This window comes from Polistes dominula, unplaced genomic scaffold, assembly GCF_049000335.1.
Source record: "Polistes dominula isolate Pdom_NZ unplaced genomic scaffold, Pdom_raw_medaka contig_15, whole genome shotgun sequence".
NCBI lineage: Eukaryota > Metazoa > Arthropoda > Insecta > Hymenoptera > Vespidae > Polistes > Polistes dominula.
Window position 1 is genome coordinate 4309940 of NW_028300915.1, and position 26925 is coordinate 4336864.

At 30.1% G+C, this 26925-nt stretch overlaps 2 protein-coding genes across 3 annotated transcripts in view; one reads left to right on the forward strand and one right to left on the reverse strand.

The window, feature by feature from the left end:
• Positions 1 to 26925, forward strand: part of dpr1 (defective proboscis extension response 1) — a 291921-nt gene that overhangs the window by 41807 nt on the left and 223189 nt on the right. The window lies entirely within an intron of this gene.
• The window catches only part of LOC149033179 (uncharacterized), a 38813-nt gene continuing 24544 nt past the window's right edge, over positions 12657 to 26925 (reverse strand). Inside the window, exon 2 of the mRNA XM_089170479.1 lies at positions 12657 to 12949. Coding sequence (XP_089026605.1) covers positions 12736 to 12949 — 214 coding nt within the window. The 3' untranslated portion in view covers positions 12657 to 12735. The remainder of the gene's footprint in view (positions 12950 to 26925) is intronic.

A 26925-nucleotide genomic window follows, 5' to 3' on the forward strand; every position in this document is an offset into this window, starting at 1 on the left:
AGTATAAATAATATTGCATCGAGATAATATTACGGTTATCGTTAAATTATGAAATTATTTTTGTTGAAAATTGTTTCTATGTTTTTAGATGATATTTTGTAATGTCTTTTTCTTTGATATTTTTTTTATAGGGAATATAACTTACGTTTCCATCGTAAAATTGTATCAAACCGATGTTGTCCTGTACTGCGAGATGATACACACCACGAAAATAGTGTGAAGTTTACAGGAGAATATTAAAAATTTGCAAAGATAGTATATATATATGTGTATGTACAAATAGTCCATGTGTTCAAACATATACCGAAATATTTGACTTTTTCAGCTCGTAATAGAGTTACTTTGTGAAGTAGATATATTTTATGTTAACGAAATGTATATCCACACAGTAAGTCAGAGAAATATTCGGATACTTTTTTAAATGAAATCACTTTTTCATTTTTTTTCTTTTTTTGAAATTAGTCAAAGAGTGCTCTGAATTTTTGAATAGATATGAATAAATTAGTATACTTTACCTATTGCGCAAGGTATGTCTAGAATCAGAAAAAGAAATTAATTTTTTTGTTCTTTTAAAACATTAATAAAAGATACAAAGTAAAATTATTCGTTTTTATAATATTATCTATTTAAAAAATTCTTCGGCTGTGTAATGTTTTTTTTTTTCGTCTGACAATTTATCCGTTAGAAATAACTTCTCTGGAATATTTTGCATCATCAATCACATGAGAGGAAATCAGTTTGGAAAGATCTTATTTTAGATATGCTTGTTTCTCACAAGTAAGTTAATATTGTTTGATCGTTTATGTTATTTATCGATAATCTCGAGAATTAGAATGAAAACGATATGAACGTATGACAAAGTTACGTAGGTATATGAAGAAGGGAGAAAAGGAAAAGTGGTGTTATCGAGAGGAAAATACTTTTATTTTGCGAATGCCGGAAATTCTTTGTATGTGTAGCGGAAAAGGGCGTTATCCAAGTCCGTTTCGTAATGAGTTTAATGCAGAAGTTTTCCGAGTTAGCCATTCGTTTCCATTTAACACGGCCCGGAAGATTCTTTAAAGTTTATCCGTATGACCCCCACTCCCACCCCATCTATTCTTTACGTTGGATTATCTTAGTTGTGTGGTTGGTATGTAATATTTAAATTTTCTAGTTCGTATCGCATCAACTTTGTTCTCAAACGCTAAACTCGAGTTTCATGATCAAAATATTATTTTACTCCTTCTTTAAAATGTTTATTAATCATCGAGATATAAAATAATATAATAATATTTAAATAAATTATCATCACAATTTATCTCTTATTTTTTTCTTTTCAGTAAACAAAAAAAAATAAATAAACAAACAATATCTCATTTACCATTCTTTGTTGTTTTTTGTCTTTGTTTTACTTAATGGAAAAATCTATAAGAAAGAAAAGTAAAAAGAGCAATTAAAAAAAGGTACGGAAGAAAATGGAAGTCGAGAAAAAGTCGGATTTATGACACTAATTGAAACTCAATTGTTAATTTAACTTTGATCGAAAGTTTTATCATGGTAGCAGGAGAGAAAGGAGGGTGATGATGGTGGTGGTGATGGTAGATGGTAGATGGTAGAGGGGAAAGCTAAGAAGAAGGGAGTCTAGTGGTGTAACACCAGAAACTTTAATTCACGATTCGAATGGACCAAAAGTTTTCTCTTGGTGACGAATGGAAAGGAAGTATCCTCGAGACGAGATGGAAAGTTCAAGAAAGAAAACAAATTCGGGATCGAACGGTTAGAAGTGAAGAGAAATTCAAGGGGAAAGAAAAGGAGGAGTGGGGGTTGGGAGAGTGGGAGGAAACAGATTGACTAAACGGAAAGATAAAGGATAAAAAAGGAGAAGTGATAAGAGTAGGATAGAGAGAGAGAGAGAGAGAGAGAGAGAGAGAGAAAAGGAAGAATTCCGGGTATGGTTATCCAAGTTAAAGGGGAATTGCAGTTGGAAATGCAAGTGTGACGCGGGAAATTGCACTTTGCAACCAGCCGCAAAGGGTTTCCTTTCGAACTGCCATTCTGTAGCTTTATCGCGTTCACGCAGCTCTCGAGTTTTCAGGGAAGAAGAACCTAAATGCCACTTTATATACCATGAACAACAAGTAACTCCTTTCCTAACTTTCTTTACTTTCATGTAATTATTATAACTAATATTTTGTTGCTTAACATGTATTTATTTTCATCGTACTATTTCTTTTTTTAACCCTCTTTGTCATTTTATTTATATTCTCGATTAAATATATTCGATTGTATAAATGCAACATTATTTATAAATCATTTAGACACTATTCTATATAAGAACGATTTATTATTTTTTATATTATTAATTAGATGTATTTTTTAATTTTGCTAATTTTTATATATTTTAGAACTTTTATTTATACTTATCATTTGTTCATAATACGAACGATATTGTATTTATTAAGTTTCGTTCAATTTTTGTATTATTATACATATACAGTGGGTGTGAAATTGTAGTTTATTAACACTTTGACTGCCATGTTGGTCATATATGACCAGCCACGGTTTGTCCTGACACCCCACGGTGGTCATTGGTGACCGGAGTGTATGAACCTTTTACAATTGTAAAAAACTAAATAAAAATCTAAAGTTAGTGTATTTGAATATGACCGATATATGGGAAATACTTTGAAATAAAAAATGTCCTATTGAACAATTGCAATTTCTTATATTAACATCAATTTATTATTATTTTGCTATTATATTTTGTGAATAATAAAAATAACGCCGTAACGTAGTGGACAAAACATATGATTTCTGTGTGGCAGTCAAAGGGTTTTAATTAATTTTTGATAAACTATAAATTTGTACATATTCTTGAAAGTTTCTCCAATAGATTTTTTTACAATTTACATTTATTTCTAAAGTAAAGTTTATTTGTCTTTTCTTCTTTTGATTTTATTTTTATTTTTATTTTTATTTTTCTCGATAAAGCTCTCAAGTACGGACAACGATAACGATAATCGATGTCGAAATAATTGTAAAGCTCCTCACCCGTTATCATGATCACACCTATAATCATACGTATTCGTACTTAGTATATATCCCGGCTATAAGTACATACATACGTGCCCTAATAACGTTTCAGCTTTCTCACGGGTGAGCAAAAGAGAGAAAGAGAGAGAGGGGAGAAAAATCGTTAAAATTTCAATATGTACGATCGTTCGGTACTCCAAGTTACCTTACATTTCATGTTTTTTTTATGTCGTTGGCACGAACGCGACTTCGATATCGTTCTACGTTGATCACAAACGCATTATGCAAACTTTCATCGTTCACGTACATACACACACACATAATATATATGTATATATGTACTTCGATAGAGTGTAAAAGTAAGAGAGAAAGAAAATCGTGAGTTTAGTGAGTAACTTTGACAGTCGATCATCGTTCGAAGATTAATATCGGTATTTCTCCTTTAACACAAATGACATTTTTTTGTCGTTAAAAACAAAGAGAGAGAGAGAGAGAGAGAGAGAGAGAGAAAGAGAGAAAACAAAGGGACGTTGTTTAAGTCACTTCGTTTGTCATATTGATGATATGTTTTGATCAAGTTTAATTTTTTTGAAATTTTTTTTTTTATAATATCGATAACGTTCGTTGAAGATTACTTTGCAATCTATATGGAATAAAACAACGTCTTCTCGCAAATTACACGGAACATGGTTGAAATGATTTTAATAGCAGTACCAATGCTCTATCCTTCTCTATTTATCTCTCTCTCACTCTCATGATCGTTCTCTCATCTCATATTTGAGGTAGATAAGGCATGTTGAATCTACGGTGGTGGTGGTGTTGATGGTGTGGAGCACAGATATACCATTATGATTCGATGAGTCGGCAATAATCGTCTTCGTTCGAGTTTAAGCGTCTCAACATCGAGACTCAAACTTCAAATAGGATATGACGTTTTCCATATAACACGCTTTGACTATTCGTGTCGGTTGTACAGAGAAGAAGCTGCCTAATATTCCGGTTAAAAATATTTTTAACGTTTTGACGTTAAAACGTCGATATATTTATATACGACGTCAATATGACAATCTTTATGTGAGAAATATTTTTTTTTGTTTTACTCGCAAAAGTATTTTTTCTTTCTTTTTTTTTAAGAGGATTATACAACGTTATCTGAATCGATGATTGATTCATTATTTGTTAAATACGATTAGGAAACATCATTTATCTCTTAAGGAAGGAAATATTTGACAAATAATTGTATTATTTTAATAATACTGTTAATTAAAGTTTTCTAGCAAGTTTTATCGGAGTTAAATACTTAAGAGGATTAACTTTAAAGAGAATTATATAAGTTAATATTGGATTTTAAGAAGTATATATATAAATGAGAGAACCTACTTTGTTGAAGTTTGAAAATCAATCGGGTATTTAGCGAAAAGCTTTTATTTGCACGATTTGCTTTCTCATATTTGTTGAAATATTTCTACATTTTTCTTTTTTTTGTTCGAATTTGTAACATAGCATTGAGAAAGACAGACGGAGATAGAGATAAGTTTAATAATAATAATAATAATAATAATGATAATAATTACACACACAAAAAAAAATAAGAAATTTCGTAGCAAAATTATTTGCCAAAAAGGTGGCATTCTTGTTTAAAATGCGTAGCACAAGATAGTTCCTTCGTTAAGGTGGAAGACAAATTAGAGATGAATTTTTTTCTAACGAAGAATTCTCTTCTTCGATGTGTTTTACCTACTTCGCATCATTTAGGTACATAAAGCATATATGTAAGCTCACGTAGGTGAATCTAATGAAACGAGCTTGGCTTTTAATTTTGAATTTTGTGTATCCTTCAAGAGAATATTCAAAAAAAAGTCTTTTCATAGTCGTATATGTGTCAGAAAAGTTTTCTTTTCGCATAGAATAGAGTTGACCTTTCTAATATTTTCAACGAATAAGAGAATGTGCTTCAGGTACAAGGCATATGTGTACATTTTTCTTAATTATCGCGAGCTAAGAGACAAAAAGAGAAAGAGAGAGAGAGAGAACATTGAACACTTATTCATCTCTCCAGTCATTTATTATCTCGTTTGATATTTTCTCTTATTATTATAAATAATGATTTATTTCCTTTAAATGCAAAGACGTACGTAACAAATCGTAGTTTCTCTTCTTCTTCTTCTTCATTGATTAAATTTTCTCATTAAGATTTATATATCTATCTCTTTGACAATTATTTTCTTTTAATTTAATCTTATAATGATTTATCTCTTTCTTTATTTTTCTTTGTCTTAATAATATCGGCTAATTTTATTTAAAATTTTTTAAATAAAATAGAATATTATTCTTAATTTAACCCTTCGTTCTCTATTTAAGATTTCGTTATAAGCCTGTCGCGAAATAATGACTTCCGTCTGGTGTTTGGGACCAAGTTTGGAATTGTTCTGTCAGGTGGTGGTAGAGTGGTGTCTCATCGTAAACTACGGAGAGTAAACTTCGACATTTGCGTACGGATATCAAAATCGCGATACAAGTAACTTTACTAAATGCATGAACTCTCGAGAACACAGAGAGAGAGAGATAGAGAGAGAGAGAGAGAAAGAGGGAAAGAGAGAGAGAATGTCTGCGATCTAGCATGCATCACCCTTACTACAAAGTAAGCCTTAAGCTATTAATTATTTCCTTCCTCTTAGATGAACCGAACAAACCTTGTATGTGGTTGTCGTTACGTAAATATATCGTTTATCTTCTATGTATACGTTTAATAGAATCGTTCTTGCAACAATTAACGTTTCATAGTCTGTTTAATATTACAATTTAATTACTCTTATATGATGTATTCCAGTCAATTATTATTAAAGTAACAAGCTATATATATATATATACATAAGTAATAAGCTATATTTAATATGATATATTATTATCGTTTAATAATTTTATTTACAAGGCTTATTATTTTTTTAGAATAACACATTAATATATAACATATCTCGTAATTATATAAATCTTCAACGTTGGTATTCAGGTAAGAAGTATTATGTTGCATTGACGTAATTCATGATGATATTCATCACATCTGCTACTTTTCGTGGGACACGAGAGAATACTTGGGAGAAAGGTGGTCGTGACATAAATATGAGATACTAAATTCTCCGTGAGGTATAGGTGGGTGTGTGTATATCAAAACATTCTGAATTTTCATTGCTTATTGTATATTATATAATTCTGTTACTTTTACTAAGAACTTTATGGTATCATCTGTTGACTTATTTGCATCATTAATGCATGTAATATACACATAGATATATACGTAATATGTATGGTCTCTTAGCTTCTTTGCCAATATTACTTGAAGTGCATACATACATATGTGTGTATGTGTGTTGTTAGACTACATACTCACATAGTGAGTAATGTACATAATATCGATATGAATATCTGTATTATATATATATATGTTACGTGAAACATATTTATATTCCCAGATGAAACAGAACGTGTTACAGCATAGATATGTTTATATTATGTACACATTTATTAGTATATTGAGATAATGTGTTTGTTTTATACGTTTCATGTATGCATAAATTTGTGTAATTTGGTTATTGGAAATATGTATCTTTACATCTGACGTATTCTACAAATGCACATGCGACTATTCTGTAACACAATATTTTATGATATATTTTATTAAGTGATCAATTTTTGTCTATTCGCCAATTGTAACTTGAAAACTAGCACAAATATTTGGACGTATTTATTTCGAGAGTACTAGAAAGAGTAATTCAATTAGGGCGATGATTAATCGGATAAAGTAATGAATCATTTTATGATTATACATTATGGTTGTTCGATTTTCCAGAAATAATATTTTATACATATACACGTAATTATTAATTGCGAAGAACAGTTAATACAATTGATAAATTATTTTTACGATCAGTATTGATAGAATTATCTGTGAATCCCAGTTATATAACAAAAAAATATCATAAAATCATTTTACGTTCCGTTTTAACTATAATATAATATAGATAAAAAAAAATCTTTCATTCGCAAATCATTATCGTTTAAATCAAGCAAACGGTCCGTGAAGTTTTAAGTAGAATATCCGTTTAATTTATTACCAATTAAAGCGTCTTCGTGGTCGAGATTAGCTCAAGGTTTTGAAATTAACGCGTCGGGATGGTGGTAGCTACTAAAACGTGCGTGGAATGAGTTAATACCCCCCCCCCCTACCTTCCCCTCTTTCTAGAGTAGAACGCATCTGGATATTGGCTACTTTGTTACCTTGTTTAACGGGGTTTCCTTTGGTAAGTAAGAGAATTTAATTACCTTTCTCTTTATAATCCTTTTATTCTCCAATTAATTTTCTATTTTAAAATGCCATTAAATAAGATCGTTATATCGTCGATTATATTATAATAAAAAAAAAACTTAAGAGAATGGGAGGAAACAAATCCTGTTTTTTTTTTTAAGTTGAATTTCAAAGAAGATCATTTGACTTGATTTTAGAATTAGACGAAGATTTACGAAATGAGTACGAATTACAAAGAAAGAAGGGGTGAAGGGAAGAGATAGGGGTAGGGAAAGAAGAGAACTAGAGAAAGGATGATAGAATCGATCAGATATTCGGGTAAGTTCGGTCAAAGACTGATGTAAGCGTTTTACACTGAATGTCTCGCATTGATCAGAGACCTAGAAGATTCTAATTTCTCTTGTGATCAATTTGAACATCGCTATCTCGGTGGTGGTTACGACAGTGCTTCAGATCAATTTGCCATTTGAATTCTAAGGTCTTGTCTTTTCTTTCTAACGAAAATTTTCGTTTGTCTCTTTTATACTTACGTATGTTAATTTCTTTTTTTTTCATTACTTCTTTGACTCGAAATTTCATTAGGAATTAAATAATACGCCTGTAATTTATACGCTTAATTATATATAATTATATTTAATATATTAATATAAAAATTAATATATTAATACACATTATATATATATAATTATACGTAAATTATACATTTGTAGAATTACAAATAATATTTCAGTTATTTTGTCAATTCTTTGATATACACCGGTTTACTTTTATTATTTTTCTCGTAATATTCCGTTGTTTTTTTGTTTTGTTTTTTAAATTGTTAGATTTTAGTCATTTATTGGTTCTCATATAACACAGGCATATGTTCAAATTGATTGGATTAAAGCATTGAGCAGTATACCCATTTGAAACCTTTTGAAGAAGATCGTATAGAAAATATGAAAAAAAATGGTGTTTCACTTTTGTATTAAAATACGAAATAACTTTTCCTCGACCTCGATTTTAATTAATATTCAATTTGATCTCCAAGCAAATGAAGTTACTATGTTGTATAGCAAACGTTATCGAGAAACAGGACGATATCGAAACATTCGATCCAGTATTAATATTGCGCTTTATACAACGAATACTGCGTAGTCACGCTTTCGAAATGGATTTGACGCTAGTAGCGAGCTGTTATACCACAAAGTTCAAATATGGAGATAACATTATTTGCGAGGAGGATCAAGTTTACCAATTCCCTTTGCATCGATACCTTCTGGTAGCGAATTCTGATCTTCCTAGGCGCATTAACACATTTTAAAGTAAGTGCTACACTCGCGTTTTAGAACATTTTAAGATTAGGATTATATAATTATTATTGATTTAATAGAATTTTGTCAAAAGTTTGATATTGTATCCTTTGAGAAATATTTTATTTATTAATTTGTGACTTTATTATTGCCATTATCTAAATTTTAATAATATTATAATGTGTATCGTAAAAAAAAATATAATTGATAGTTATTAATTTTATCGTAGATTTAATATGATTTTATTTTTTAATAGAATTTATATTTAATCAGAGATGGTCATAATTTTGGATAAAAGCTTGTTCTTATTTTTCGTTTTCTTTTTTTTATTTTCATTTTCCGATTAATAGTTTCGCTTAAAGTTGATAAAATAACGAACGTTTGTTTCATTTTCCATGAAAAATAAAAAGGAAAAAAATGTTATTTGTAATCGCAAATATGAAATCGTTTGAAATTTTACTCGGATATTTGAACCCCTTTATTTACACCTCTGTTTCTGTCACAACAAACATTTCAGGTGACTCACTGTAAATTACATCTTGCTTACAACCATTACAATTCTGTTATCAAAACTGTCATTTAATTAATTGACTTCACGTTACTGCGGTACGAAATATATTTCGAAATATAGTTTCTCGTTTATCGAGCTGATGCAGACATTTTATTTTATTCTACTTTCTTTTTTAACCTTTTTTTTTCCCAAAGTATAAAGTTCACATACATATGTGTTGGTGGTGTAACATACATATACTCTTTTTCTCTTCTTTTGTGTCTGTGTGCAGACACTCGCAACGAAATGAAAAAAATTTTTGCACTCGTGTCGTTATTATTCGAACCAAAAAAAAAAAAAAAAGGAATGAATAGAAAAAGAAACAGAAATTAAATGAATAAAAAAAAATATATTACGAAGAAACAATAAAACGCATAGACACTGACAACACACACGCGAACGTTAATATATATACATAAAAAATTGTTCAAAGTTATTTACCAAATAGCTCACTTCACGTATGCTCGATAATCCCTAAAATTGGGGAATTTCAATAGAAAATTTTTCTAAACCATGCCCAAATATTGTAAAGAACGTGAAATTTCGTTGAAAAATCCAGTTATCCCATCTCCATTGAGTTTTCTCTTCTTTCTCTCTTGTTTTTTTCTTTTTTTTTTTGTGGTTCTTTCTATCCTTTTTTTTTCATTTCACAAATAAACCGTCACGGTTCTGTAGCATATTCCGATAAATGGAATGCAATTTATTTTGATATACCTTCCAGCATTTCCTATGTAGATAAAATATCGGACAATGAGAGGACGCTGTGTGTTTTATAGAATTTATGAATTTATCTCATTGTTGTGTGGAAACAACAAACGATGTGATCTTTCGTTCCTTTAGAATTTCTCGTTAGAATTTGGTAATAAGGATTGAAAATTAAGTTATCATTACGTTATTATACTTTTTTTTTCCACAATTATTTACTAATAGAAAATAATTAATTGATTCATCCGAAATGTTTCATTCATTTAAGTTACGTTTATCGATTGTAAGACCAATCTTTTGGTATTGCAGCATATAAAATGTTCAAAAAGAATAAATATATATATATATATATATATATATATATATATATATATTTATATGATAAAATAAAAAACATCCTGAATAAAAAAAAATTCTACAACTAACTGTAGGTCGAAAGGTCACCGTTTAATAAAATATAAACGTATTTCACGAAAATTTTCGTGATCACAGTTACAAAGTATACGCGTTGAAATATGTCAGGGTATTATTTCAACGGAGAAATGGCGGGATACATTTTTTTGTCGTAGGATCGTGCTAATGAAAGTGCCATTACACGTGCTGCACGTTTTTTACATGAAAAAAAAAACAAAATGTATTATTCAAAGTGTAACCTCTCAGAGGTTACATTTTCAAAATCTTTACCAAAGTCATTGTGTATAGGTCTTATTTAAAATTTCCCCATCAAGAGATGGATGGCATGTCTGGAACAAAGAAAAAGACCCCAAATGGAAAAAAACATCCGTACGAAACACCTGTAAAAAAAGTCATCAAAACACATACATAAAACGTTCCTATTGCATAAAATGGGGATTATATCTTTATAAATTTTTAAGATTCCTCGTAAGAAATACGACGATGTGTGCTTTTAGTTTAACGTAGTATAAAAATAAGATATGATGTTTGTTCTCGAACATATCTAGTAGAAAATCATATAGTATGAAATTAAATTTATAATAAAAATAATAACAGAGAAAAAACAGTAAACAAAGAAAGAGAGAGAAGATTGTATACGTGTAAAATCACTGGACGAAATTTTCGTGATGTATAATCGAATCGAATTGAGAACGTCCTTTGCAGTTCTGTAGGAAGAGCAATCAGCAATCCGATTTGAAGGGAAAAGGGTAGAACTAGTAGTACTACTACAGCCAGGGCAACGATCGACGAAGCAATTTCAAAAGCGCTCGTAGACCACCACCAACCGAACGTCGCGTTTGTAAACGTGCTGAAAGTTGCGAGAGAGTCCTATGAGAAAGAGAGAGAAAGAGAATAAAAGATAAACTCGAGTATATCGGATATATATATAGTATATGTATGTGTGTACGTATATATGTATACATAGGCATACATAGAAAAAGGGAGACGAGTGTCGTCTCTGTACTCTAGCGTTTTGTAGGCGTTGGTAATTGTTTTTTTATTGACCGTAGAAGCCTTCGCCAAGTCGGCTTTCCTACATATATATACGTATGTCGTTTACCGTGAAAAGCACCGACGAGAAACACTTTGACCTTATTCGATCGTCGTTGCCTCTGCTGTTTCAAAATAGTAGCCTTTTCAGTTTAAAATAACCATGCTAACTTGATATCTCTAATAAAAAAAAAAAACAAAGAGACAACAAAAAATATATTTTACAAATCAAAAATAGAATGTTTTTTATATTATAAATCTCTAATAGGATGATATATATATATATGTGTTTGTGTGTGCATGTATATATGATTTTCATTTTTATTTATTCGAGTAGATTTACCAATTTAAATTATTTTGCTCGTATTCGAAAATTGTCTACATTTGTAGAATAAATAATGGAAATTAATCGCTAGTCGTTTATTTTCGTGATAAAATTACAATGATAAATCGATTTTATTAGAAATTATTATTAATGAAACAATGGATTTAATATTATATACAATTTTTCGAAAGAACAATTTGATTTTATATACGAAAATTAAAAAAAATTTGTTATCATTTCATGTAGATACTCAAATAATACCGATAAGAACTGTTTCGTATTATGTGTGGATTAAAACTTTAGAGAGAAAAAAAAAGAAATAAACGTTACTTCCTTAATTTATTTAAATTTACCAATGCAATTTTAATGTTAAGTAGATAAACTCTTTTTGAAATATTCTCTTTAATGGCAACTAGAGTGTTTCTAATTTCAAACTTATTTTTTTCCTTTTTTTATCTTCTCTCTCCTTTTTTTCTTTTCTCTCCTTCTTTCTTTTCCATACAATTCGTGATGTTGATTAAAAAGAGAAGAAGAATCAAGAATTGCTAGTAGTGCTAACAAAACGAACGAATCACACTCTATTTAATTTACAACGTTCGTTAAGCAAATTCTGCTATTCATTAGCGGGTGCAATGTTGGCAAATACGAATTGCTAGTTTCTTAAAAGTTCTCAAATGGAATTTCGTCTGTTCGTTCGGTGAACTCATCTAGTTTGCTTATGTTATTTACTTTTCTTCTTCCATTTGTTTTTTTTTTAAGGTTTTTTTTTCTTTTAAACACCTTTGATAAAAAGTATTTGTAAGAAAATATGAGAAGTTATATTCATTCATCCCTTACCATGGATATATTTAACGAAATTTTATAAAGGGGTAAAAAAATCATTTTTCCTCGTCGAGAAACTTTCGTTGGAGATTTAAATAAAAAAAAAATAAAAAAAAGTTTAAATTATATTTTGTATTTACACGATTCTCTTATGTATACTATACAACTAAAACTGTATTTGTAATATGTATAAGTAAAGTATCACCAATAAGAGAGAGAGAGAGAGAGAGAAAGAGAGACGTTTGTATTCATTCGAATTGAAAAAGAAAGCCAATCGCTAGGGAATTTCTTTTATTCTTATTCTTTCAGCTAGTGGTGCAGAGTTTAATCGAGATGAACCTTCGGCTCTGGGTTGATCGGCTTGGTAAATAAATCGTTGCTCATTGTAGGCAGCGTCGAAACGGATTGGTTTGGCTTGCTTCCAGCCAATGCTGACATCCACGATTTTGGTCTTTGCTGCATCCGGATTACCAACAGCTAAGGGGATAGTCCTGCAACAATCATTATATTGCTTATAGTGCGGTTTAAGGGTTACAATATTTAACAATGTTCGAATCTTATTCTTATAACATATACGCAATACGAATTGTTTTATTTTGATTTGAAACTTTTATTTATTCTTTTTAGGGGGTCTTAAATCATCTCTAATAATAAATAACAAGTAATTAAATATTATAGTTGTTTCAAAAATTCAACGTTCGATGGTGTTTGATAAAAGGGGAAATAATTATATACCGTAATAAATTATTTCCATTTCAATTTGGTCCTTTTCAATTCTACAATGGCAATTTTGGACCAAATGCTTACCATGTGATTTACGAACATGTTTTTCATTACTGGTAGTATACAAAAGGGATACTGTTGTATAATATAAACGAGATAAAGCCGTTAGATTTTGATGATACACAGGGTAGACCGTCGATTATTGAAAGCTAACAAACGCTCATCGCGTGTTGTTCGATGCTATGGCATAATGGGGAAGTTGTTCTATGGAGAAAATAGGATTTGTTCTAAGTAGCTTTTTGATCTTACTGGTCTCATAGGAAACACACACACATATATATTTTTGTCACACTATTTTCTATATATAATAGGAACAAATATTATTACGAATGTTAATACATTTGTGTTTTTACATTACCCTTTTGCAAATATAATTATTTAGAACTTGTAATAAGAATTATGTTTGTGTTTTTCTTCGTAATATTATTATTTATTTATCAAGTTGAATTATTAAAATGTGTATTTTAAAATGTTTTAAAATTGTTTTCGAATGATACGCATATCAAAATATACCTACGGTAAGCTGGTATATACACGCTCGACATACTGTTATTATTAGTAAGAGGTTGTGGAAATTTGTAAAATAATTTTCACGTAGAATATGTATGCTGTGCAATGGTACTTGTAAACGTAGGCGTACGGTTAGGATATGCAAATGATCCTGTAAAGCAACGAACACGCGTATCAGTGCAAATTACGGTACTACAGAGGGAAACTGTCATGGAAGCATCATTAATGTGCCAGAAACTTGATATCTCCGACGGATAAATTGTACAATTTGCTAATTGTACGTTTATGGGAAAGAGATACAAAAAAAAAAAAAAAGAAAAAAGTAGTAGAGAACGGTATGAAACGTTATTTATGATTTTTTACTTTTTTTTTTTACGTCGGTGGAGTCAAATTTTTATTATAAAATTAAATTACAGATGACACACGTAAGGAAAAAAAATGAAATAAAATAAATTAATATAATATGATGCAATGAGATAATTAATTTATCATATAGGAAACGTGATATGTTTTTTTTCATATATAATATTGTTTATTTTCTTTTTCCTTTGATTTTATCATTGGTAATATTTATTTAGGAAAAAATCAAGAGAATTCTTTGATATTGAAAGTTCATTCCAAGCGTTCAAGTTTCTCTCTTTTTCTCTTTCTTTAATATACACATACGATTTATTTACCTCACTTTATTTCGTTCCATTTCCAGTTGTCGGATAATTTATCTAACACTTTCTTCCGATGCACCAACGGGTAGTAAGCTTTTGAATTTTCTACGAGTTATTCGAACAAACGTACCATTCTTTTGATACAATGTTGTTTTTCGTAAAAATCTTTAAAGCCCGTTTGTAAAATTATCGATAATAACAATATCTAGTTTTATTGAAACGAATAACAACAATTTTTAGGATAATATTATTTGTATATTTTGTGAAAACTGAAAATTAGGGAAAACTAAGGAAAATGATTTTGAATTGTTTTATTTGTTAACTTTATCGAAATAAATCTACGAATAATCGTAATATTTTTCAATTGAAGTGTAATTTCACGTTTTCACGAGTAAATAAATATTATATTTCTAATCATTTTTTAATAATTCATCGATAATTATGAAAATAAATTGAAAATATGAATTTTACGATTTATTCTATATATTATAATTATGAATATTTTTCAAAAAATATTTTTCGAATTTAGTTCACTGTTATAATTACTAACACACATATATTCGGTACAGTTTTTTTTTTGGTATTTTTATTGAAAAATATAAGAAGGAGAAGAAGTACGCAATGTTAGTCGAAGTAGTTCTTTCCCCCTTTTGAGTTTTTCTCTTTTACTTTCTCACTCGCGTATCGGTGTTCCAAGCACGAAGTTCGGATCAATTTTACGGAAAACTTCTACGACGAACAAATAATTTAAGAAAGTAATCAGCGGAGTTCTTAGAACATTGAGAAAGAATATACTGTTCTATCTTGAAGAGGAGGCAGCACGAACATAATGAAAGCTAGTCAAGACTGTCTTATTTAAAAGTAATTAAGGTTCATACTTTTCGAGCAATAGACAAGGATTTTTCGGTTAGAATTTTGTTTTAGATAAAAAAGTTCATGATGTACATACCATAAATCTTTAATTGTTTAACCTTTGTAAAAGTTTTTTTAAAAGAAATATAATTAAAGTGTTTTGTTAATGTTGAAAGTTTCAATCAAGTAAGTATTAGATTTTAAACGAATTTAAACTAGATTCTTCAATGTAAATAAGGTTTACACCAAGATTCTTTCAAGAAAGTCAAGTATTATTTAATTTTCAATTAATAACTTTTACTTTGTTTTACATAATAACTATTTAATAAGTTATTTAACGTAAAATTTCATTTCTAAAGAGGAATTCAATTATTTATTGAGATTCGAAATAATTGATATTTTTTGCATCTGTTAAAAAGAACTCAAGTATTATTTTGTCCTGAATAATAAGAATTTCAAGATAAAGATATTAATATATATATATATATATATATATATATATATATATATATATATATATATATATATATATTTGTTAACTTTTTTATTATTCCCTTCTTCTTCGCATTCGAGTTAATTAACGACAATAGTATCTACGAACTTCTTTGAGTATTCTGCGAATCCACATCCCATGAAGGGTATGAAGGAAAGATTCGTAATTAAATGCATTCGCGCGCATGTTCCCTTTTGTATCATTCCCTTTTTCTCTTACTTTTAGATGAGAAAATTATATAGAGATAGAGAAAGAGATAGTTAGATAAAAAAAAAAGACAAAAAAAGAGTATCTTTACCCACAATGTCCATGTGTGTTTGTGTCAAAGGTGAAAGTACGAGATGTGCCAGTTTTAGGTCATACTTTTTTATCCTAGCAATGAAACGGTTTGAAATGAATCCTCGTGAGAGAATGATGAAAGAAAGAAAGAAAGAAAGAAAGAAAGAAAGAAAGACTATAATGCGATAGATCGATTTCAACGTGATCAAACTAGTTCTTTTGAAAGATTCGAATAAATAAAAAAATAAAGTAAAAGAAAGATCAAGAGAATGTATGTGTGTGTGTGTGTTAGAGAAAGAGAAAGAGAGAGAGAGAGAGAGAGAGAGAGAGAGAGAAAGATGAAGAAGAAAGGATTAAACGTAATCGAAGTTGCTTTGCCGTTGTTTCTCTAGGAATTTACGCTGTATTCGGTGTTTTGGATTAACGAGCTAATCCTTAACATTGTTTACGTGTGTTTGATAAAGGCGAATGGTAGTATAGTTTGCCTCGTTATCGGTACTCCAAATGTGTTTACAAATCTCGTTTGGTTGGTAGGTAGAAGGGTATAGGTGTCGATCAAATAGCTTTAATCTTCAACGTACAATACATACATACATAACATATATCTAATCGATTTTATTCGAGAGGTTGTTAGGTAGGTAGGGGAATGCAGAAAAACCAAAAACAAAAAATCAAAAAAAAGGTTAAAAATTGTAACTAGAATTTGACTAGAAAGTTTGTAAGAGGTAATAATTTTCCTTGTCGAATGGAAGTTCCACATTTGGTATAAAAGCGTTAGTTAAAGTCGAGGAATGGTCAATGCTCGGTTGGGGTCCATGATTTAGATCTATGTGAGATTTACAGGCTTGATGCCCATTCTATCTCTCTTTCTCTTTCTCTTTCTTTCTCTCTTTCTCTTTCTCTTTCTCTTTCTATTTCCTTCTCTCTGTCTCTTTTTCTTTCTCTTGGTACTCCGGAAAGCTTGGCGTGACTTCACCGAAGGAAAATGTGACGACCGTAGCGCTATGTTTCCTGGCTCATTGCCAGCAATTCCTCGGGATCTTGTTCGACCGCACTCCTGTGGCCTCCAACATCCTTTTAGAAGGACGAAAAGGTCCATCGGGTACTCGATGAGCGATGCTACTTTATCCCTTTATCTTCGAAAATCCATACTTTCCATCATCCCATTTTCTACCTTTACCTTTCGTTCTTTTTTTTATTTTCTATCTATCTTACTCTCTCTTTTCGGTTCACGAAGACAAACTCGAGATCATTAATAACAATTTATCATGAGTATTTTCGAATATCCTACATAAGCTTGGAAATGTGTCAAATAAATCAGATATTTTGTACGTTTATTTAACTTCATTGTAATTATCTATATTATAATATACAGATTTTGTTATTATTATTTCTTATTAGTATTATTATTATTATTTTTTATCTAATTATAGAAATATTTTTGTATATTTTCTTATTATTAACAAGCGTAGTTACCGTTTATCAATGATGTGATTCTGAGAAAGTAGTAAATATCAATATATGATCAGACATGCAAATAAAGTTGTTAATGCTAGCTCGTGTATGTTTTTCGTTTCTCGTTTAATTATATTTTCATTTATCAATTAAAACGCGTTAGAACAAAAGTAATTTTATAAAAATAATTTAACGATTTTTGATAAAGAATAACATATAACTTAATTTTTAGAATGAATAGAATATTCGTAATATAGTGAATACGTTGTTAAAAATTACTCTCTACATTGTAGGACGCGAACGCGCTTAGGAATTTTAATCGAACAAAAAATGATTAGAAGAAATTTAGAAAAATATACACGTTCAAGCTTTGTAACAGAATTTGCTTAAAATAAAAAAAGAAAGGGGGAAAAAAGTACAATGCAAATTGTATTTCCCAATTTTTCAATTCCCACGTTGTTCGAATTTTAACATTTATACGTTACCTACGACATAGTTTTTGCAAATACGTTCGAAATACCGAGAAAAAAGAGATTTAATTTATTAAAAAAAAAAAAAAAAAAAGAATTTACAGTTAGTCGACTTGGAAAAAAAAAGGAAAGAAAAAACGTGGAAATACTTTCGAGACACACGCGAGAAGATTATTAGCGGAATTATTATATAAAATGTCGTTGAGGAAGGGGGACGGTTTTGTTGCAAGTGTTGAAGTTCTGACGAAAGAAAAAAGAGGAGAAAAAAAGGTAAATGTAAAAAAATGTTCGTAGAAGAATTCTTCTTCTTCTCGTCGTCGTCGTTGTCGTCGAGGTACTCCAAAGTGGTGTACGACGGATAAGCTCTTAATACCTATCGACCTCGAAATTTCGTGACGTAGAATTAAACGTAGAAAATCGCACTTTCGGATGCATTGGTCTGCAAGCTCGCAGATAAGTAGCGCATTGGGAAATCTACCTCGCGTAAGCTTAACGCCGGCCAGAGGAAAAGAATCTTTTTTCCATAAAAAGAATGAGAAAGTACGTTGAACCCAGATGTTATTCGTTTTGCAACCCGACTCTCAACTTTGCATCTTTCGTAGGGAGTCATACACAACCACTCGCTTATAAATTCACTCTCCTGAGTTTTCTAGTGAAAAGGAAGAATATAAAAGGAGTGATGTTTCTCTGGTTTCTATAATACGCAAGATAAAAGCTAAAGATAGAGATAGTAGATAGAGATAGTGAACAAGTGAAATAGAGAAAATGAACGTCTACGTAAGCGATTTCTTTCAAGAGAAATGGCGTTAGCAGGTACGACAGTAGGGACAAACGAAGGCACGCTCATTTGCCAGGCTAATATATGCGTCTAAGGGGATCCAACGTAATGGCGCATCCGCAACCTTGCAAGAGCAATTCCCCAATTGACATTCATTTATGCGCTGACCTACATGACGTTTGAAAATGCCAGTTTTGCCCGATCTATCTTTCGATTAAAAACCATGTAGAGTTAAAATCGATGTTTTACTTTAACTTTGAATATTTTCTTTTCTTCAATGAGAACAATTCATAATCATCCTAATATCAATCGATAAATTTTAAAGATAAAAAAAAATTAATAGTTTAAACACGAGAAGATAACACACACAACTCATATTTTAGTTAATATCGTTCGATTTATCGATGATAATGTTATTCGAAAAAATCTCGTGATCACCTTAGATGATCTTCCATCTCAATTGTCTTCATTTTATCGACAAACTGATGTATGCTGACAACGACAGTTAGGATAGGTCATTTTTTGGCACGGTTTTAGTTCGAAATCGTACGAACAGCTTTCTTAGCATTGCGGAATAATACACTGACCAAGAATTACTAATTTTCTTTGTTCTTTGTTAGAAAAATATGAGAAACGTGATCCATGTGACCTGAAATAAAGTAAAATTTATCGATAAAATTTTGTAAGATTTTCTTACTGTAATACACAGGGTCGATGTAGTACAATACATATATATATATATATATATATATATATATATATATATATATATATATATATATATATATAATCGAATCTCGGACAAAAATCAAATTCGTTGGATTCCATGAACTTGTTCGCTTTTCATTTTTACCAACCACGACGACGACGACGTCGACGCCGACGACAAGGACGTAAGTAACATGATACGACTTTTAAGAATGTAAGTGCTGCCTTATACAATTTTAATACTTATTAAAATGGCTAAGTTGTGTGATAAAAATTTAAAAATACTATACTGGAACTGTCACTCTATTTCTGAAAAAGAAGAAGAAGTACGTCACTTGCTAACTGACTTAGACATTCTAATATGTGTCGAAACATGGCTCACCAAAAACATCGAATTTCCTGGATTTAGAACATTCCAAAAAAATAGGCTACATTCAAGAGGAGGAGGTATTCTAATTTTAGTACGCAAAAACCTGATATGCTATGAAATTAAAAATTTAAGAGTGCCGGACATAAGTGTTGAATTAATGGGAATAAGTATTCAAAATGTTAAACCTGCCATTGATATATTTGCGTGTTATAGAGCCCCAGGTGGAATCTTATCTGAGTCACAGTGGGATACGGTTATTAATAATATAGATAATACTAAATTTACTCTCTTCGCGGGAGATTTTAATTCACACCATACAATCTGGAATTGTCCAAAAAATGATTCTAATGGTGAAAATTTACTAGAAAGTATTAATAAATCTAATCTTTTATTACACAATACAGATACTATAACATACATTCGCGAACCAATTAACTATACATCCAATTTAGACCTCATTTTTTCTAGTATTAATCTAGCTGATAAATTACATGTACAGGTCAAAGATGAAACTTGTGGCTCCGATCACTTTCCTGTTAATATAGACGTAAATATTCAAAAATCGGTTTATAATAAAAGAAGTTTCAGACTTAAATCTATGAAAACTAATTGGACCCTATTTCTAGAAGTATTGGAATTAAATTATGTAAAATTATTTACTGTAGAGTATGAAAGCTCTAACGCAAGCTCAAAATATTCAATTCTCACTGATTTAATAGTTAATGCACTTCAAAAAAGCACTCCAGAGAAAAAACTTGTCAATAATAATATACACAGAAATCCTGTTTCTTGGTGGGATCCAGAGTGTGAAAAAGCCTTAAGACTCAGAAAAGCTTCTTTTAAAAAATGGCGGTTTTCCAAAAGTATGAATGATCTTATAGATTATAAAAAGAACTGTGCTATTGTAAGACGTTTATTCAAAACAAAACGTAGAGAAAATTATAAAAAATTTGCAGAAAAAATCAATATACATACTAGTCAAAGCTACGTTTGGAATACCTGTAAAATAATGAAAAATAAATACACAAGAATAAGGCCTTGTCACACAACAGAAAACCATCAAACCGATGATTGTTTATTAGGCACAGCCCTAAATAAAATTAGTCCATCTTGGTGCCATACTGATCCTAATTTTTTACCAAATTGTGAAAAGAATGAAATGCTTAGTAAATCATTTAATTTCTCAGAATTTAATATTGCCTTAGATAGTAGAAACATACATTCTAGTCCGGGTATGGATGGAATAGACTACGAAGTGCTAAAAAAACTACCTGTTAAATATAAACTTATCCTATTAGACATATTCAATGAAATGTATAGTACTAATAACTACCCTGTTTCTTGGACAGACGTATATGTACATTTTGTCAAAAAACCAGATGGTACAAGCATGAGACCAATAAGTCTAACGCAGTGTCTATGTAAACTCTTTGAAACGTTAATAAAAAATCGTTTGCAATGGTGGGTTGAGAAAAAAAATTCTTCCAAAAAGCCAAATCGGATTTAGAAAAGGGCAATCAACATCAGATAATCTATTAAGTCTAGCCCTTCAGGTAGAAGAATCATTTATTAACAAAAAAGACACTTTAGCTGCTTTTCTTGATGTCAGTGGAGCATTTGACAATGTCAACATTGAAATTCTATTACTTAAAATCGCACAAATAGGCTGTCCACAAGAATTGACTAAATTTATAAAATTTATTACATTCGAAAGATCAATATACACTGATAAAACAGGTAATAAAGCTAGAAAAGTTTATAAAGGAGTGCCTCAAGGTGGTGTGCTTAGTCCCCTACTATACTGTATATATGTTTCTAACGTTATTGATAGGATTCCAAAAAGTGTAAAGATATCACAATTTGCAGATGACATTGCACTTTACTGCAATAGAGGTTCTTTTGAAACAAGTAAAAGACTGCTTGAAAAAGCGTTAAAACAAATGTTCGAAAATCTTTGTGAACTGGGGCTCTCTTTAAACGAGTCAAAAACAATTTTTATACATTTTAACAATCGCAACATTAAGCCTGGCGAAACTAAAATAAATATTAACAATACGATCATAAAATCTAGTAACCACGCACGATTTCTTGGAGTTTTATTTGACTATAAATTAACATTTAAAGAACATGTAAATAAAGTATTGAACAAATGTACAAAAGCAATAAATATCATTAAATTCTTGCGAGGTACTAAATGGGGTGCAGATCCTGAAACTCTAATTATTATGTATAAAAGTTTTGTACGATCAATCATTGATTACGCTAGCTTTGTCTACTTTCCCATACAAAAAACTCAAATAGAGAAACTAGAAAAATTACAATATATGGCTATAAGACTAGCCTTAGGATACAGAATCAGCACCCCAACTAATATTCTTATCTCCGAATCAAAACTAACCTTTATACAAGAACGTACTATATATTTATGCAATAGTTACTTGTACAAGATTGCCTCAAATACTAGTTTAAACATATATGAAAATGTTTTTGATTTTAAAAAACAGATAGAATGTAAGGAACATTTGTTTGTAAATAATAAACGTATTTTTGTGAATTGCATAAAAAATATCAATCAAGTAGACTCTCTTATATTCAAAAGCGATTACTATATCTGTTACAAGCATGCATATGATATAATAATAGGTGATATAAATATCGATTTCGAATTTGGTAAAAAATTAAAAAGTTCTAATGATCCTAACTTGCTGGTGGACGAACTTACTAAAGATAGAAATACGTATGCAATATATACTGATGGGAGTAAATCAGAAAATTCTAACTCTGTTGGTAGCGCTTGCATCTGTCCGAAATTAAATATAAGTATTCTGACTAGCTCCAACAAACATGCTTCAATATTTACTGCTGAATGCATAGCCTTATCGAATGCAATCGACATTACTTTGAATCGTCCACACTGTAACTTTTTAATTTTTACTGATTCTTTAAGCACTTTAGTTTCATTAAAAAATTGTAAAAATAGTGTACATACAAACCCTTATATATACGAAATCAAAAAGAAAATCCTTGCATCAAACAAAAAGCGCAATGAAAATTGTAAAATTAAGCTTGTCTGGGTACCGTCCCATATAGGTATCAAAGGTAATGAAGAAGCTGATGCTAAAGCTAAATTAGTATCTGGAAAACCCTTCTCAACTCATGTTAAAATTCCGTATACTGACTTCAAAGAACTAGCAAAAAAAAAAGCTTTTACGGCCACTAATAACATAATTATTGAAGAAGGTCGTACAAAAGGTTCTGAATTCTTCCAAAAGTATCATAACACTAAAGCTAAACTTTGGTTCAAAAATAAAAAATTACCACGTAAATTTATAGCTACAATTAACAGATGTAGATCTGGCCATTATAGTTTAAATGCATCGTTAATAAAAATCAATGTCACTAATGATCCGTCTTGTAATTGCGGTTACCAACAACAAACTCTTGACCACATACTTTGGCAGTGTCCTCTGTATGAGGAACAACGAAAAAAGTTTAAAAAGAGGCTTCACAAAGTCAAACTAGCCCAACCTCTAGCATCTTTTGTTTTGCTCCATTCTCCTACAAGGTATATTTGTAATAGTTTCTGTAATTACCTCGAAGACTGTAATCTTAACTTGTAGGCATGCGATTATAAAGTAATGTATTTGTATATCTTCTTTTTTCAATAAACTACACAAAATAATCTCTCTTTAGAGATTAAAATTGTTTATATAAAAAAAAAAAAAAAAAACATGATACGACTCATACGATCACGATCACGAAGAAAACGTAAGAGATATGAGTGTGTGTGTGGTAACGTAAAGTCCGATGTATCTGGATGAAATATAAAGAGAGACACACCGTCGGCGGATAAGTTTCTCGAGCTTGAGTACATTTATCCGAAACCATTTTTCTTGAAATCGTAGTAAGACTGTCAGCTATTCTCGACTGAAAGATTTTCCACGGTGTTACCGAACTTCAGTCGTAAAGAATTTCATTTCAACGGCGAAGCAACCGAGGGGTCGTAACCTCCAAGTTATCTTTCTTTCTTCTTTCCTTCTTGAAACGAGAAAGAGAGAGTAGAAAAGAATCGAGAGTTTTGTCTTCGAGATAAGTTGAGCGTCGTCGCCCTTTTGCGCATCGTTGTCGAGAAAAAAAAAAAGAATCGTGAAAAGTTCGATGCGTGATGTTAAATTCGTTGACGCAGCGTATTTTTACAATCAGCTTTTGGTAGAATTGAGAGATGAAGAAACTAAGAATGGTATTTTATCTTACAAAATTCAGCAGACTTGTGCGAAAAATATCGGAAAGTTTTTTATGGCTTTTTATTTCATACGAAAATTGTCCTGCCCTAAACCCCTATCCCCTATACCTTGATTATTCGTTTTCTCGCCGAATATTGAATATTAAACATCGTATATATTAATATTCCCTTGAATTTTAATTGAACTAAAAAATTAACATTCTTTTCGCATTGAGATCAATTTCAAGTCAACAGGGGGTGGTGATTGTGGTGGTTGGTTGTTTTGTATAAGTTCTCGGTATAATACATTTTTATATACATTTTAAATAAATTTCAGAAAATCACGTTTCGATCTAAAAAGCTTTATATCGTCGGTAAAGCTTCTTCTCGAAGGGAGACGGGATGAGGGCAGAGGGGAAAGTCTTTTTCTTTAGGGAGGGTGGTTGCGCTTTCAAAAAGATCGTCGGAAATTCGTTTTAATAAAATAACCGACGTAAGATTCGATCGATAGCAACGATGGTTTTATATTTTCGAGAAAAAGAGATAAAGATAGAGGAGTAACTATCAGCAGAGAGAGAGAGAGAGAGAGAGAGAGAAGTTTATTTTATTTCGCTAATAAATCATGATCCATTCCATTTGAAGATGGTATAGTTGCGTGTATACACATATACACACACATAGATAAATATTATATACACGAAAGAATGTAGTTCAATTGAAAAGGATATTTTTTTTTCTTTTTCTTTAAGTTAGTTCACGTTCGTACATTTGATTTCGTTCTTTCTATTTCTTTTTTCTTTTTCTTTTCTTTTTTAATCTTTTCACGTTAGTAATTATGTAGTGTACTTTAACGCATACATATGTGTTCATACACGCATTCAAAGGTAATAGGAAATCTCGTACGAACAAGTTTCTCTAGCGTCGTCTGAAACGAACTTTCTTGTACTCATTTGCACGTGGTTAGTATCGAATCGAGTAACACACGTTCGAAGAAACATTTACACGAGTGAATTGCATCCTCCAAATGTATCCAGAAAGTCCAAGGAAATATCTGACCATCATTTAATTCACCACTGCCCTCACTACTCTTCCACCTTTTCCCTCTACCTCCTCCTCCCATCATTCACGACTTGTTTCGAGTATGTAAAAGGAAAGAGGTTGTGTACGTATTTACATACAAATTAACGTGCGTATATATACATACGCATATGCCATGTGAAGGTGGGAAAAAAGATAATATGTGCGTGTGTGTGTGTGTGTAGGAATATTCCTGGAAGTATCGATGGACGTTGGGAAAAGTCCTTTATTTGGTGCGTAAATATTAAAAATTCTCACTATTTTATTTTAATTCAATAATTATAATGATATATTTATACTAAAATAAATATAATAATAATATTATAATATAATAATAATTTTTTTTATATTTAAATAAAAGAAAAAACATTTATTGCAAAAATAGTTCTATTTGGTTAGTATGAATATCATTATATACAGTTAATTTAATTTTTTGTTTTGCATTTTCGTATTATGGCGGATAATGGGTTATGAGTGTATTATGTTAAACTTTAGATACTTACTTATTATATTCTATCTCTTATTATTATATTTTATTAAACATTAAATATTTAAATACAATACCATCATTTTCCATAAATAAATATATATAATACATGTGGTGAGATAGTTGGGGGTGAAGGGGAATGTATGCTTGTACTATGCGACAAACTAACGACGACGACGTTGCTGCTTTTTTTTAAATGTTTTTTTTAAGAGGAAAGCAGGCCACGAGGAAGAAGAAATAAAAAGAACAATTTAAAAAAAAAGAAGAAGAAAAAGAAAAAAATAAAACGAACGAAAATATGCAATATATGAAACTGCAAGGACAACCACCACGGTTAGACCACCATTTTGTATACGCCCGCTGTGCTTCCCAGACGCCTTTTTATTTACGTGTCTGTATGTGTCCGTATGTGTGTGTGTGTGTGTGTAGAAGCGGAAGGATTACTAGAAAGAATATCATGCGTATTTATATATTCTCGAGTCTTTTAACAATATCTTTATTCTTTAGTATTTCATCATATGAATGTTTAGTAAAGTATTGTTTTTACAGTTGTTTTAATAATTGTTTTAATAATGTCTTGTAGAACGATTCAATTAAGAATAAATTTTTTTTTATTGTTTTAATTATTTAATTATAGTGGATTTAATTATTTAATATAGAGTTTATATTATAAAATATAAATTATAATTTGTGTAATTAAATTCTCGAAGGAACGTGATACCTTTAAAGTAACCGAGATATATTTATTTGTTTAATAGAAAAAGAAAACTTACGAGTAGTATATATTACCTTTTGCATTTTATCAAGTAACTGGTATATTTTTTTTAGGGGGTTGTAAATTATTCTTTCATAAAAAAATGACTTTATGTTTAATGATATACTGACATATTTTTGGCTTCTTGTTAATTAGTTTATTCAGTATTTCTAATTGAATGTTTTATCATTTTTTTTTGTAGAATTTGTCAAAAGATTTTTCAATAAAACAAAAAAATTAATTCGAGCTAGGTTGATAAATTATACAAAGGTAGTACAAGCCAATTATACAAAAGGCTAGGTTTATAAATTAAACAAGATCATTATGGATATATAAAAAAAATATGGAAATGAATATTTTTAAATATTCATTGAATATTTTATTAAAATTGACGTTTAATTTGTGATGTTAATAATTCTTGGAAATAAGAAACTAAAATCGTTTAACCAATACTCTAATTGTTATTCTCTTTTATCGAGGGGTCTAAAAATAAGATAATGGTTGAGAAAATAAAATCAAAAAGGAGCATGCAAGAAGGTTATTATAATAGAGAGAAAGAGAGAGGGG